The sequence below is a fragment of the Trichosurus vulpecula genome, chromosome 1 (genome assembly GCF_011100635.1).
Source record: "Trichosurus vulpecula isolate mTriVul1 chromosome 1, mTriVul1.pri, whole genome shotgun sequence".
Lineage (NCBI taxonomy): Eukaryota > Metazoa > Chordata > Mammalia > Diprotodontia > Phalangeridae > Trichosurus > Trichosurus vulpecula.
In genome coordinates this window covers 2,585,928-2,597,014 of record NC_050573.1, presented here as the reverse complement: position 1 = coordinate 2,597,014, position 11,087 = coordinate 2,585,928, and the positions used below count along the sequence as shown (strand labels likewise).

General features: G+C 44.2%; 1 protein-coding gene across 1 annotated transcript; it reads left to right on the top strand.

Annotated features, from left to right (window-relative positions):
• Positions 1 to 300: 300 nt before the first annotated feature.
• LOC118854416 (zinc finger protein OZF-like) lies at positions 301 to 10,628 on the top strand. Its single transcript, XM_036764780.1, has 5 exons — positions 301 to 437; positions 1,328 to 1,547; positions 3,526 to 3,652; positions 5,227 to 5,322; positions 9,115 to 10,628. The coding sequence occupies exons 2-5, from the start codon at positions 1,464 to 1,466 to the stop codon at positions 10,113 to 10,115; spliced, it is 1,308 nt and encodes a 435-aa protein (XP_036620675.1). The 5' UTR covers positions 301 to 437; positions 1,328 to 1,463; the 3' UTR covers positions 10,116 to 10,628.
• The last annotated feature ends 459 nt before the right edge of the window (positions 10,629 to 11,087 follow it).

Here is an 11,087-nt window from a genome sequence, read left to right as displayed (position 1 = left end):
AACCTTGCCTAGCTTGCGTCCTGTATCTAGGAGTCAGTTTGTAGTCTAGATAATGTGTGTGTGACTGAGGAGGGGGAATGCCGGAGAATGGGGAGGGGAGGGGGAGGCAGAAGAAAATAAGTAAGAGAGGGAAGGAAGTAGGCTTCCTGTTGAGACCATGTTCATTTCAAGCCTGACCCTCCCTGCTTCCTCCTTCCCTCTGTAGGGTGGAGTCTCTCTCCTAAGGCAGGGCCAGGGCCTTTGTGACTCCTGTGGAGCCTCACTCTTGTAAATCCCTGTAGACCAGTTTCATGCCTAGGAAGAGAAGAGCAAGACCTCTCCCCCTCTGGGATCCTTCTCCCTGCCCAGCTCAGTCTGCAGAGGACCAAGGCCTGGCCCCAGCAGGGAGCCTGGAGCCAGAGGGAATGGCCCCTAGGAGCAGCAGCCCTCCTCTCCAGGTGAGTGCAGTCTGTGCACAGACATCAGCCAATGAGGCCATTGCCGTAGGCATAGAGGATGGTCTATGGAGCTGGCAATGTGGTCCTCCTGGAGCATTTCTTTACAAAAATAGGCATTCAAAGCCTTGTATGACCTACCTTTCCAGTCTTCTGACAGCTTTCTCCCCAGCATATACCCTTGACCCAGTGGCCCTGGCCTCCTGGCTTCTCTCAGCTCTAGGCATTTTCAGTGGCTGTCCGCACTCCTGCAATACTCTCCCTCCCCAGCTGAGACTCCTTTAAGTCCCAACCAACAACTGAAAGCTGCAGGAAGTATTCTCTCACCACTGTGAATTCTTACTCCTTCCCTCTTCTAATTATGGCCTGTTTGCCCTGGACTTGGCTTGTTTTGTATATGTTGGTTTGCTTGATGTCTCCTCCATTGGATGGTGACCTCCTTGAGGGCTGGGACTGCCTTGTGCCTCTTTTTCTATCCCCGGTCCTGACCATTGGACCTGGTACATGATGGATGCTTAATAGATATGTATGGGATTGAAGTGACAGTTTCTAGTCCTTGAGGAGCCCTTGTCACATCACTCTCTTCTTCCCCTGCTGTCTTCTCTCTGTTCCTTTCCTGAATCTTCCCTTGTTGCCATGTAGAGCCACCAAAGGACCTTGTCCTGCAGGCAGGACAGGATGTCAGAAGACCGTGTCATTAATGCCCCCTGTCATCCTGTGCACTCTTACCTCCCCCAGAGTTCCTCCTTCATCCCTGTCTGCCTGTGGACTTTCAGAAAGAAATGTCTTCCTGGTCTGTCTGTTGTCCTCCACATTTATTCACTGCTCCTGCATTTCTTTAGTGTGGGTGTTTCAGAAGCAAATAATCTCTTCCTTTCTGGTTTCCTTTCTAGAAATGTTTCCAGCTCCTCTTCATTATTGAACATCTGCTTTTTGGCCCCTAATGTTAAGCTCCCATCTGCAGGATGGGTCACCCTGGGCTGCATCCTGATCTCCAGAGTGGTCTGGCTGCTTAACCTTTTTCCCCTCATGCTCTCCCACAGATCTACCTGCCTCACAGGTAGAACACCAACTTTCTCCCTGATTCTACAGGGAGATTCATTTAAGAGGAAGGTAATTCTCAGCTTTATTCTAATTGGTCATTGAAAATGCTTTTCTTGGAGCCTGGAAGAGATAAACCTGGCAAGGAGGTTAAGCAAACAAGCACCAAATAGGCAGTTTAGGAGTATAGAAAAATGTCCCTGGTGTAAAAGACAGTTTCCCTGGAGGGAATTAAAGGTGACTGTTTCATACCTAGCTCCCCTAATCACATGTTCTGTGTAGCACACTGCTTTGGGTTTCAGGAGTGTGTGGCATACCCGAAGAATTAGATCAGGAGTATATAAGAGCAAGGCTTGATATTTGTTGAGCCTGTGGCTAGTCAGCCACTGGTGGCCCTCTGCTTCCAGGATGCTCTGAACTTGATGTGGATTCAGAACTTCTAAAGGCTGGTCAACTACAGGTTTAGAAGCTTCCTCAGTTGGAATGGCTGTAGCAGCCAGAGAATCTAATTGTTTTGAAAAACAGGCAACTGGCCTGGGGTCAGGTCTTAAGGATAGGATTAGGATTCCCAAAGCCTGTCCTCTCCTTTCATCAATGTACCAAGGTTTTTGCCTGGTCTGGGCCCCACTGGAGTGAGTCAGGGCCTTGAGTGGCAATTAATGGTTGCAGTGCCTCCCAAGCCTTGCTCATAATTGGATATTAAAGGTGATGGAGGGAAACTATGGCTGGGGTAGCAGAAGTAGCTTGGCCAGGAATTCCCTGATCCCAAACAATTGGCTCAACCCTCTCCCACACCTCTGAGGAAACATGAAGGTCTTGTAAACAGAGGGAAAAGGGAGTTATGAGGCGTAACTAGAGAAAATTGGCTTCCCAGTTTCACCATCACGTCTCTTCCCAACAAGAGGCAGGGCCAGAGGAGAGTGTAAGGAAGGAGTGTTCAAACAACGGATCCTTGATGCCCATGACCAAATGGGTCAAGAGGCATGTAGGGCCAGAGCAGTTAGTTAAAACAAGAGAACATAGCCATGATAAAGTGGGTAACCATACCTTCAGCCTCAACTTTGTCCAGGGCTCTGCAAGAGAGGTGAAGAAAGTGGGAGCACTGCCAAGCCCCAGGCTTTCCCCTCCTTCCGAGTCTTGAGAAGACTGGAGGACAGGGTACTGGGAGAAGCCTCTACCAATTTTCCAACCTTGGGGACAATCCTGCCTCCAGGCTCCAAGCCGTCAACTTCCAGGTGACTGCTCAGACTGTGTACCCCTTGAACTGGACCAATCGAGGGAGGTAGGGACAGCTCTACGCCCTTTGCCAGCAGGAAGCAATTTCAGAAGCTGAGACCTTCGCCCTTTATCCCAAAAGAATTTGTATCCTATTTGTTTGAGCAGGGAATGATGAGGGCACAGTGTCTGGGAACCCCCTTGAACCTGGAGTACAGTCTCTGGCAACCCCCTTGAACTCTCCTTGTATCTTCCCACTTGATCTGGCCTTGGCCTGAGGCTATAACCTTATATTACCTAGCCTTGCCCTTTATTGTCCAGCTACTTCCCACCCTTGATACTATCAATATCCATGCCTTTAATCCCATTCTCTTGGTTCCTGGAGTCTGACCTCATCCCAGTCCCATCAAGCTCCTCCTTAGACTCCTCAAGACCCTCCCTAAACCCCTCCTCTAGTCACCCCAGACCACCCCTCAATCCCTCCCACAATCTTTGTATATATAAGTCTCATCATGCTTCCATGAAGGCACTCAAATTCAATCTAGCTCAGTAGATTGAATCTGGCCCTCTTGTGAAAACAGGCATCACAAAGGGTGGGATTTCTTAACACAGCCCATTATGGTGAATCCCTAATAAACTTTGTCTTTTTCCTTGGAAAAAAAAGAAAATGCTTTTCTCAAAATTCAATAGGGCCCTTAATGACCATTGTTTTAGGAGTTGACTCTATCTAATCCCTTCTCTGCACTTGAGTTTTGTTCTATTAATTAATGAGGGTTGGACTATTAAAATCTGAAGTTTCCTTCAGCTCTACATTCTATGACTTTTAATGATTTAGGGGTTGGTGACATTCAAGGACGTGGCAGTAGACTTCACCCAGGAGGAGTGGGGCCTTTTGGACCATGCTCAGAAGGAATTGTACAAGGGGGTCATGCTGGAGAATGCCCAGAACCTGCTCTCCTTAGGTAAGGACATTTCCTCTGGTAACATTGAGTCTGCAATCAAAGGAATATCTTCATCCCCTGGTGTGCAGGGTTTGGAGCTCTGATCAGTTATTAGAGAGAGACAAGTGTTGGTCTCCTGTCCTGCTGCTTATTTTTTTTTTGGAAGATGGAAGGGAGGGCAATTGGGGTTAAGTGACTTGCCCAAGGTCACACAGCTAGTAAGTGTGTCAGGTGTCTGAGGCTGGATTTGAACTCAGGTGCTCTTGACTCCAGGGCTGGTGTTCTACTCACTGCGCCACCTAGCTTCCCCCTGAAGCTTTCTTTTACTCCTTCTAGGCAGCTTCAGGTGAGTGTGGAAAAATCTCAGACCTGGAAGCAATGTCAGGGTTATTTGATCTCACCTGCACCTGGACATGAATTCTGTCTGCCAAGTTTCTGAAAGCTGCTCGAGTGGCTTTTCCTTACAAGCCCTTCCTCTATGGGTGGGTCTGGGATCTGGAATTTTTTTTTTATTTTAAGAAGCATCAATCTGTAGCTCCCAACTTCTTGTCCCTGGTACAGTGAGTTTGTCCTTAATCTTCCTTCGTATTGCTCTTCAGTACCAGCACAGATGGTGGGAAAGGAAGGGAAGGTAAGAAGCATTTATTCTCACTTCCTATTTGCCAGGTCTTCAGCCAAGGACCTTCTTTACAATATTATGTCACTTTATCCTCCCAGTGACCTTCCTGGTTGGGTGATGTTATTCTCCCCATTTGACAATTGAGGAAACTCAATTTTAAGAGACTTGTCCAGGGACATACATCTAGTAGCTGTCTGAGGCTGGATTCAGGCTCTGGCATGCCTCACTATGGGCCCAGGACTCTCTCCAGCACCATCAGCTGCCTCTAACTTCTGGAGAATAAAAAATGTGCAATGAGTCCATCCTTATACGAAGATGTACCAAGGCCACATTTTCTGAATCCAGCCTGGTTCCCTGATCTTCTTCCCCAATTATGCCGAAAGCTCAGGAAAGAAATGCCATGAGACTATCCTTCAGGAGTCCTGGGAACCACCCTCAGGTCCTTCCTTACATGACCCTGGCATTGCCAGGAATAAGAATCTGGCCAAGAAATAGAATTTGGACCAACTAGGCTTTATGGAGTTTGCCAACAGGAGGCTCTCACCTGAAGAGGTAGAGATGCCCCAAATGAGCAGTACATGTGGTTTCTACAGGTTTCAGGGAGTAAGGAACAGGGAAGGAGGACAGTGCAGAAGGTGGCTCATCTGGGTCCCTGTTCTGTGACTCCAATCTGGTCTTGCATAGTAACTCTTTTTAGCCTGAATTGGAATTGGGAATTTCTATCAGAAAGGGACTTGACAGGATGGGGGGCAGAAGTTTGACTCTTTCTCATAACAGGTGGTTCAAAAGCATAATGTGGCATATCCTGTTCTGGGTTGCTTTCATTACAAGCGCTAATGGGTGAGTACAGGGTCACGTGTGTGAACATAATAGTGTGAATCTCAAAGTGGAGCAGCTCTGGGTCTGAACACCTTTCCCTAAAGAGAACTAAATGACAAGTTTGCCTCCATGCTTATCCCTGACTCCCCATGCCCAGGGCTGCCATTTCCCAGAGAAGATGTGATCTCTTACTTTGAGCAAAGGGAAGCACCATGGATGCTGGAGCAAGAGGGCCTGAGGAGCTGCGGTCCAGGTGAGTGAGGTGAAAGCAGGTCTGTGAGAGCTGGGATTACAAGATGTGTTCTGGTGAAGCCAACGCTATATTTGGAGCAGGAAGGACTGACTTGGAATTCTTTTTCAGCTATCTCTCAGCAGCAGCTTCATGGGTCAGTCACTGAGCCACTGAGCCTCAGTTTCTCCATCAGTAGTAATAGGGGTTTGGACTCCATGGCCTTTCACCTTCCTTCCAGGAATCGATATATAATTCACAAAAAAGTCATTGTTTGGAATTTGGGGGCATGGAATTCTCCTGAAAGTACAAAAGGGGTTAAGGTATCCTATATGAGCTCTTTCCTAGACCTTCTTCAAGTTACCCAACGTCTGAGTGCCTGCTCTGTTCCAGACCCTGTACAAAGGACTGAGCACATAAATAAATGCAAAAGACTCCCCCTACTCCTGTGGATCTCAGTCTGGCGGGACAAAGAGCATGTCCACAACTATGTAGAGACCCACTATAGACAGGATAAATTGGAGCTAGTCAAGAGAGGGAAGGCCCTGAATTTCAGAAGGACTGGGAAAGGCTTATTGTGGTAGGTAGGCTTTAGCTAGAGATTGAGGGAAGCCAGCAAGAAAGTTCTAAGCAACAGGGATGGCAACAAAAACCCACAGAGTCTGAAGGTGGAATGACCTGTCCCCAGAACAGAAAGGATTATCACATGTATGGAGGAGCACAGAGTAGAAGGGAGAAAGAATACTGGAAGAGTAGGTGAGGGGTATGTGATAAAGTGCTTTCACAACCCTAGAGAGGGTTTTATGTTTCATGTTTCACCGGAGACCCACTGGAGGCTAAATACATGGTGACATGGGGAGGTGAGATCTGAAGGAAGATGAACTTGATAACTGGATTGAGGATTAGACTAGACTGGGAGGAGAATTGAGGCGGCTGGACCAACCAGCAGGCCCTGGCCCTATGTGAGGTGTGATGACAAAGATCTGAACCAAGAATGTGACAATATGGAGGTTGAAAGGAGTCTCTGGAATGATGCCACAAAGGTGGAATCAAGCGGACTCCACAAGAGATTGAACATGGGGTTCAGGAGTGTGAGTGTGTGAGAGTTGATATGGAAGGCATGACATTTCATTTCTGAGCCTGGACTATTGGGAGGGTTGGAGGAAAGAGAATGAGTTTCCTTTTGGATGTGGTGGAAGTAGAGCCTAGAGATATCAATGTTGCTAAAATCTAGGGAGGAGAGGATCAAAAAGAAGGGGGGAACTGACAGTGTCAAAGCCTGCAAAGAAGTCAAAAAGGATTAGGATTAAGAAACGGCCACTGAATTTTAGCAGTTTAGAGATTATTGGTAATTTTTGAGAGATGTGTATCATTTGAACAATAAATTCCAGAGGTTGAGTGCATAGTTTTTTTTTTCACTATTATAAATCCCGAATTAATTATAAAGGACTAATAAAGCTGGTACCCCCAAATAGAAATATGCCTGAATTAATTTTACATAGATGTAGCTATTTGTGTCTGATTGTGACCATATCTTGGGCAGTGTGGCAAGGTAGAAAAAAAGCAAGGAAAATAGAAAAGAGTTTCAAAGAAAGCCAGGGAAAGCAGTTGAAGACAGGAAATGGGAATGCCCATCTCTGACTCTTTAGTTATAAAATGGAGGAAAGATATTGGCCATCATTTCATGCTGGTACATGGATGTAATGAGAGTGTTTTAAGGATTAGAGACAAATTATATCATTTGCGGTAAAAAAGAGAGTGATCAGTGTGGGAGAGAGTGAAAGTTGGTGACAAAATGGAGATACTGGAGGAGGAATACATGGAGGTAGATGAGGGGGCAGAATAAGATCATTTGCACATGTAAGGGAATTTTTTTACCAAGGAGAATTATCTTTCCATATGAAATAGCAAGGCAACAATTAAAATATAGACGATAATTGTCACCATTGCACCATGTGATGTGTGGGTCAAAGAGAAGACTTCTGATTTATGACAGATGAGGAGGCTAAGAAAGCCCTTGATAAATGACTAGTTTTTTCCACTGGTTGGGAGGGAAGTGGTAGCAAGCCATGATGGAGGGTTGGAGATGGATGAAAAGATTTGAAAGAGCTACTGCAGTGAGTAGCACAGGGAGTCAATCAGGGAGATGGCAAAGGATTGCCTTGCCCCAATGAGAGCCCCACTGACATTACATAGCCTAAATTGGTAGTAGATCTGGCAGCCTGGTTTCATGATTTTCTCTCTACATTTAGCAGCATCAGAGGAGGAGAGATGGCTGCTCCCTTACTCAGGAGTCTTCCAAGGCTAAGCTTTGCATAAATCAACAGCCCAAGTCCCTTTCCAAATTTCTGTGGCTGCTATGTTTGCCCATTCTTGGAGAATCATTGGCCAGGTCCTTGCATGTGACCACCACATCATTTTAGGGAGCTGGGAGTTCCCACAGGTGTCCTATGGCAGAAGAGCCTTAAGGAAGGTAGAAAAAAGCCTCCGTACTCTTGAATATTGGTTCCTATCTAGCCCTCACTGCTGCAAGAATGCCAACCTAAGTGAGATCTTGATCTGGTAATTTCAGGTTTGATGAGATGTAGTTACAAGGTTGAACAAGAAGGAGAGAACTGCTCCAGTGCAATGATAGACAACCACCAAGGGTCTTTGCATGCCTGTGACCATTTGCACATTAATATCCAATCTTCCTGGAAGTTTGGAAACAATTTGATGTCAGGTTAAGAAACTGAAAGAATATGTTGCACTTGGTCAAAAGCAGAGTTTGAGATACTCACTGTGGACAGCTGTTAAGGTAGAAACATACACATTCTTCTTATCCCAGGAGATAATTATCTTTGTAACCTAATTGGATGATTATTTACCACTTAAGGTGCCACTGACAAATTTTAGGTCAAATCCCTTGGACAACTGCCTCAGTGCTTCAATGGGTTGCTGAACCTTTGAAGGGGAAGGAGTACAAGAAGAGCAATAGTGAATCATGCCCATTTCTGTACCAAAGGGTGATAGAGTTCCATTCCTATATGAGACACATATTTTCAGAAATGACCAATGCTATGCATTTTTTAAAATTGTGTTTTATAGAAAGCTTTTAATTTTATTTTAGTGGGCAGAGGCATTTAATGATAATTTTTAAAAAGAAGTAAGTCATGGCTATCTCAAGAAATTAATGGGTTAGAACAAAACCTCTTAAACCTCAGGTAAATACATAAAAGTGTTGGTACTCTGAATGTAAACGTAGATAATGCAACAGAAAAAATAAGATTGAAACTGATCCCTAGGGAAATTAGGTTCTGATTAGTCATAAAGTAGATCATGAAATAATTTGAATCTTTAGTATATGTGCACCAAATGGCACTGTAGCTATGAACAAAGGACTGAAAGTGCTGACAATGAAAGGGAAAGGAAAAGATTGAAAATGGAGATCAATTTTTCAAGTGCTCTTGACAGAGTAGACCCACTCACAGGGTTTGGATTGTAGTCCAAGCTGCTAGGATTTAGGTCAAGTCACAGGTTTTTGTGAGGATCCAATATAAATTCATTCATGGAGCTCTTTGGAAATTAAATCATTGTTGGGATGTGAGCCAAGGGCATTTTAAAATCATTGTTTCTTCCCTTTTAAGATGTTTCTCTTTGCCGGAGAAAATAGGAAGTAACTGATTTTTCATTCTGCCTATGGAACTAAGAGGTTATAAATGTATGTGTGTGTGTGTGTGTGTGTGTGTGTGTGTGTGTGTGTGAGAGAGAGAGAGAGAGAGAGAGAGAGTTTGTGTGTGTGTACTATTTGTTTTATTGTTGGATTTTTTTTTTCAGAAGGAGAGATCAGACTGGAAATGAAGGAAACTGCTGTAGTGCTACCCCTTTCTGTGAAAGCAATTCACAAGCAAAGATTAATGAGTGATGGTCCCTCTGACTTCAATTGCAGAGAAGTCTGCACAACACCTGAGAATATCCTAAATGTGGAGAAATATGACTGTAAACAGTTTGGAAAGGGTTTTAGAGGGCAAAGATGTCTTATTTCACATGAGAGAATCCACACAGCAAAAAAACCTTATGAATGCAATCAATGTGGAAAGGCATTTAGATCGAAGGACGGTCTTATTGTACATGAGAGAATCCACACTGGAGAAAAACCTTATGAGTGTTTTCAATGTGGAAAAGCTTTCACACAGCGGGCTCATCTTATTAGACATCTACCAACACACACTAGAGAGAAAGCTTATGAATGTAATCATTGTGGAAAACCTTTTCAATCGTGGGAGAGTCTTACTCTACATGAGGGAATCCACACTGGAGCGAAAACTTTTGAATGTTACCAATGTGGAAAAGCTTTGAAATCAAGGGAGAGTCTTATCCGACATCAGAGAATCCACAGTGGAGACAAACCTTATAAATGTAATCTATGTGGAAAGTCTTTTACATGGAAGGATGGTCTTACTAAACATGAGAGAACACACACAGGAGAGAAACCTTATGAATGTTATCAATGTGGAAAAGCTTTTATACAGCAGGCTCATCTTACTAGACATCTGACAACACACACTAGAGAGAAACCTTATGAATGTAATCAATGTGGAAAAGCTTTTAAATGGAGGGAAAGTCTTACTCTACATTCGAGAATCCACACTGGAAGGGAACCTTATAAATGTTATCAATGTGGAAAGACATACAGATGGCAAGAAAGTCTTGTTGAACATCAGAGAATCCACACTGGAGAGAAACCTTATAAATGTGATCAATGTGGAAACGCTTTTAGAGGTAGAAGGTCTCTGCGTGAACATCTGAAGATCCACACTGGAGAGAAATATTATTAATGTAGTCAACGTGCAAAGTCTTTTACAGGGAAGGCTTGCCTTACTGTATATCAGAGAAACCACACTGGAATGAAATCTTATGAATATGATCAATGTGGAAAAACTTAAATGGTGAAACAGTCTTACTGTACATCAGAGAATCAACACTGGAGAGAAAATGTATGAATGAAATCATTGTGGAAGAACTTATTCATTGAGGGACAGTTTTTTTCAAAAGATCCAGATCTGTCACCAAGGCAGTATTCACAATAGTTGTGATCATTGTATGTCAGCATGGTTCTGTTTCACGAAATATAACAGACTCTCCACATACAAGACAGAAGAAGCAAAACATTTATTCAGACACCAGAGAACCAAATCCCAAAACCAGTAACTCCATCCAGGCAGGAAGGAAATTAATATATATAATCACAGCAGAGAACCACTCTATCCCAAAGCCTCCACCCCGCTGCTGCTGAGGCCTTCCCACAAACAGCACAGCTAGCTTGCCTCTTCTCTCTCCCTCTGACTGCTCTGAGCATTTCCTGCTCCACTCTTTGTAGTTCCTCTTGTTCAGCAAGCTCCTCCCACCACATGTGACTTGGGCTGCCTGTGATGTAAGCAGGTCACATGGTCTTATTAATGTATGGGGAAGATCTTCATATTCACGTTACAATTCATTCAGCCCCAAGATCTTTCTTATCCATGACACAGGTCAGTAGGAGTTTTGGGATAACTGGTGTCAACAGAACTTTACAACAAGATAACAGGGATAACACAAACTAAGAATTCAAAACAACATCATCATTGCCCTCTCAAATGAATGTGGCTCAAAATGTTAGACTAAGGGGTGTCATTGTGTCATCCATAGCTTGTTTCTGCTCTAATTGTATCTAGAGCTATCCCTGCCTCAAGGTCATGAGAGTCCCATTTTTTTTTAAAATTTCTTTATTTTTGGGGCAGCTAGGTGGCGCAGTCAGTAGAGCACCGGCC

Excerpts from the sequence above, each read along its gene's own strand:
- LOC118854416 (XM_036764780.1), top strand. The coding sequence starts at position 1,464 with ATGCTCTCCCACAGATCTACCTGCCTCACAGGTAGAACACCAACTTTC. Across the intron at positions 1,548-3,525 it reads GAGATTCATTTAAGAGGAAG|GGGTTGGTGACATTCAAGGA; the intron begins GTAATTCTCAGC and ends TTAATGATTTAG. Across the intron at positions 5,323-9,114 it reads CCTGAGGAGCTGCGGTCCAG|AAGGAGAGATCAGACTGGAA; the intron begins GTGAGTGAGGTG and ends TTTTTTTTTCAG.